Source organism: Cnephaeus nilssonii (genome assembly GCF_951640355.1).
Source record: "Cnephaeus nilssonii genome assembly, chromosome: 14".
Classification (NCBI taxonomy): Eukaryota; Metazoa; Chordata; class Mammalia; order Chiroptera; family Vespertilionidae; genus Cnephaeus; species Cnephaeus nilssonii.
In genome coordinates, this window is record NC_137085.1 from 16,141,356 (window position 1) to 16,145,666 (window position 4,311).

A 4,311-nucleotide genomic window follows, 5' to 3' on the forward strand; every position below is an offset into this window, starting at 1 on the left:
TTTCAGCAATATATTGAAATGTGAAGGGCTTTGGAGGATGACTTAATAAAAAAAGAAATTTGTTGAGGAAATATTTGGAGGAAAAGAATTATAACAGTATTTGGAAGATGAGAAAGTGAAGAATCTACTTTGTAGGGAAGTGGAGGAATAGTGAGGAAGGGTATCATATAAGCAGAGGCAGGGCCAATTGGTGGGGCTGTCATCAATGGATGTAAGTGCCCTCAACAGCCTTGGCTCACATGGGTTAAAGGTGCTAACCTCCAACAGTATGACTGTTCATCAAGAGCCAGTAGAAGCCACATCCAAGTGGAGCAGATTCCAGTGGGTTTGTCAGGAGGGAGCTGCCTGGGCTTTCATCTTCCCATCAGCTTCCTCAGGCCCTGTTTCAGGTCTTTGTTTCTCAGGCTGTAGATAAAAGGATTTAGCATGGAGGTCAAAACTGTGTAGACAATTGTTGCTATGTGGTCCTGGACAGTATAGGTGGAGAGGGGCTGTAAGTAGACATAAAAGATGCTTCCATAAAAGAGTGTTACCACAGTGAGGTGAGAACCACAAGTGGAGAAGGCTTTGCATTTCCCAGCTGCTGAGGGGATTTTGAGCACTGTGATGAGGATTCGCATGTAAGAGAAAGTAATGAATAGAAAAGGGGTCACCAAAACAATAGGTCCCTCTGTCATTATCACAATTTCATTGATAAATGTGGAGGAGCAGGACAATTTCATCAGGGGACTAAGGTCACAGAGGAAGTGGTGGATAACGTTGGAGTCACAGAAGGTGAGATGATTCAGCAGAAGTGTGTGTAGGAGAGAGTGCATGTGCGTAAATGAGCAGGAAAAGGCCACCAGCAGAACACAGCGGTGATGGCTCATGGTGGTGACATAGTGGAAGGGGTCACAGATGGCCACATAGCGGTCAAAGGCCATGACTGCTAGGAGGAAGCTGTCAGTGTTGCCCAAAGCATAAATAAAATACATCTGAGTTAGACACCCAGCATAAGAGATTGTCTTTTCCAATAGGAAGTTAACTAGCATCCTGGGGACAATAGTTGTTACGAAGCAAATGTCAGTGAAAGACAGGAAAGTCAAAAAGAAATACATGGGGGTCTGGAGTTGGGGGTCAGAGCAGATGGCCGAAATAATGAGTAAGTTCCCTGTTAGAGTGACGAGGTATATGATGAGGAACAGAATAAAGAGTGGCTTCTGGTCTTCGGGCCGGGAGGACAGTCCCAGGAGAATGAACTCGGAGACACTGCTGGTTTGGTTGACTCTTTCCATTGACTTGGGTCTAGTTATATACAAGAAGTTTTGTTATTTAACATGCTCTGATTCCATAACCCAAATCTTGAGGACCCAGAAAAGTCTTCGCTTCCTCTATTTAATCACAATTAGCTGCTGTGCAGGGACAGCTTGTCAACCTCATAGTTCTTGATGTGGTCCTCCCTTTCCAAGCCCATGAGCATCACAAAGTCTTGATACAGAAAGCTGGAGGGAAAGAATAAGAGTTTTCCTTTAGAAATCATCAGAGATGGAACTCTCTGATTCAAGTTCATTAATTCCTATTCTTCCCTTGTGGGAACATAGCAGGAAAAACAAATCCTTGCCTTGGTGTAGTTTATGTTCTAGTTGGAAAGATAGATGATCAACAAACAAAATACAGGATATAACATAAAGTAGGGATAAAATCTGTGAAGAAAATAAAGCAGTATTTAAAGGAATGGAGATGGATGGGGAGTGTTGATAGAGGTGTTTTGGATAGAAAAGTCTCAGGACACTCAGTCCCTATCAAAGCAAATTTAGGTGTGTCTTGGAAAAAAACAAGGGTTTGCCAAAATAACCTACAGGGCAAATCTAAGGGGGAATTTTGAGCCCAGTTCAATAAAGTGTTGATTTTTCCCCCCTTTGGGTACAGAGTGAGAGGTTCAGCCTCCGTAACTCATGGCAATCTATCATCATCAGTCTGTATACTAGTATGTCTCCTCTTTTTTGTGAATTGTTTTTCCTTTCTTTAACCTCCTGTCCTAAATCACATTTATACAGGATGGGCATCAATTGTTGAGTATTCAAGTCATGTTTTAAAGTTCATCTTTCATATATGTATCTAAAAATATCTATGAGAAACATGTTAATTTTTAAGCTACAGTATATATACAGTATATTTTTTCAGTAATTTCTAGCTACCTGGATGGACATCAAAATGGTCTCTGTTTTTTGTTACCACAAAAACTCTGCAATGAGAGATCTGGTATCAGCAAAGTGTTTTAAATCAATTTTTTAGAGTCAGCATATTCATCCATACCTTGTGAATGGACATATTACATAGGGAATTTCCAGTATTTTGAGACATTAGTTATTTATATATTCTTGGTTACCATAAAAATTTCTACAGTGAACAAACTCTTATCACTAAAGTGTTTAAAATAATTGATTTAAGCATAGCATATTCTTTTACACATTTTGAATGGGGCATATTACACTGAAATTTTCATGCATTTAAAAACACCTCAGATAGTATATAATAATTAACATATTAATATATTAATTCATTTAACATTGATATATATATTTTAAAAATATATTTTATTGATTTTTTACAGAGAGGAAGGGAGAGGGATAGAGAGTTAGAAACATCAATGATAGAGAAACATTGATCAGCTGCCTCCTGCACACCTCCCACTGGGGACGTGCCCGCAACCAAGGTACATGCCCTTGACCGAAATCAAACCTGGGACCCTCAGTCCACAGGCTGACGCTCTATCCACTGAGCCAAACCGGTTAGGGCAAACATTGATATATTAATATATTAACTCATTTAACAATTAAAGGCTGTAATTTTATTAACAATGAAGTGATAGCTAATAATACTAATTGCATATCTGAAAGTTGCTGAGGGAGTAAAACAAAGCAAAAAAATGCTTACATTTTAGTTGTAAGATAATAAACATCTTTAGACCTCAGTTTCTTCCTGTGTGATACTGGACACAGATATCCACATTCTCATGAGAACCTACTGAGATAATGCATTTAAAGCACTTAGAGAGAGATAAGCATATTGGAAACATTCAGGAGAAGCTGTTGATCCTCATCAGTCCCAGCATCACCTTCCTTCTCTGTGATTCCTGATGTTCTCAAAATCAATGAAATTACATACTTAAAATATCATACCCCTCACTGCCAAATCATCAGACTAATTTCATGATTTTGCAAGATTTTATATAAGGAATATTTGTTTATGCACTGAATGATTTGAGTGAATCAGTAATTAAAATCAATAATAATGACCAGTATTTATTGACAATTTATTACATGTAAGCAAGCTTATGCTAAGCATCTCACTAAATCCATGATGAGGGATTATGAGGCATGTGTTGTTATCAGGAGACTGAGGCTACAGAGGTTACAGAGGTGAAGTGCTTTGCTCAAGATCACTAAGGAAGTGAGTAGCAATCAAACTTGAACCCCAAGTTGACTCACTCTGAAGCTCATGCTTATAAACCTGCTGATCCACCTCCTTGTGTTTTGGTGTCTATGTTGTTTTCCTCACTGTGGTCATTTCCCCATGAACTACTCTTCCATCCCCCTTCGACTACCACGTTCAGAATCTGTGCCTGTAGTTGTAGGAGAAGTGACCTAGGTTTCTGTGTTGTACAGATGGTGGAATTTGAAAATCTGAATGTCCATGATTAACTGGCCAAAATTGGGTGGAAAAAATTGGCCATGCATGGAGTGTGTCTAGTGTATGGAGTTATGGTCGTGCACTGGACAGTGCCCTGGACTTACTACAAAAATATAGGGGGGCGGTCACCTGTTCACTAGCTGATGCCTGATGTTTTATGACTAGCGAGGGAGATTCATGTCTGAAAATCAGTTTGTCAAACCCAGGTCAGTTCACAAATGGGTCAATTGTGAAAGGGCTGCCTGGGGAATGAAAGAAATGAGCAGAGGTTTGGGTTAATTAATGAAGTTGTATGCTCCGATTGTAGATGTGAGGATCACCCATCTGATGACTAGAAAAAGGGAAGAAGGTCTTAGATTTGAGAACGAGAAAGAACAGTTCTAAAAGCACTGGTGAGTGGATGAGGCTGAGAATACAATAGTTTTTTGTTTTGCTTTGTTTTGATATACTGATGGGGTTTTGCTTCCACCGAAAGGTATAGTGTTGATGGCCTAGACATGCAACCAGATGGACTTAAAATCTAAAGCCAGATGGGATGGAGGAAAAAAGATGGCGACCGGCAGGAAGGTAGGGAGAGAGAGAGTGTGAGTGAGGAACCCATAGAGGAGAGTGTAGATGTGTGTGGTGTGTGTGTGTGTA

General features: G+C 39.7%; 1 protein-coding gene across 1 annotated transcript; it reads right to left on the reverse strand.

Annotated features, from left to right (window-relative positions):
- Positions 1–353: 353 nt before the first annotated feature.
- On the reverse strand, positions 354–1,274 carry LOC307111297 (olfactory receptor 1L8-like; the record flags this gene model as incomplete). Its single annotated transcript, XM_079791082.1, has 1 exon — positions 354–1,274. One exon carries the CDS (start codon positions 1,272–1,274, stop codon positions 354–356), a length of 921 nt encoding a protein of 306 aa, XP_079647208.1.
- Between the last annotated feature and the right edge of the window lie 3,037 nt (positions 1,275–4,311).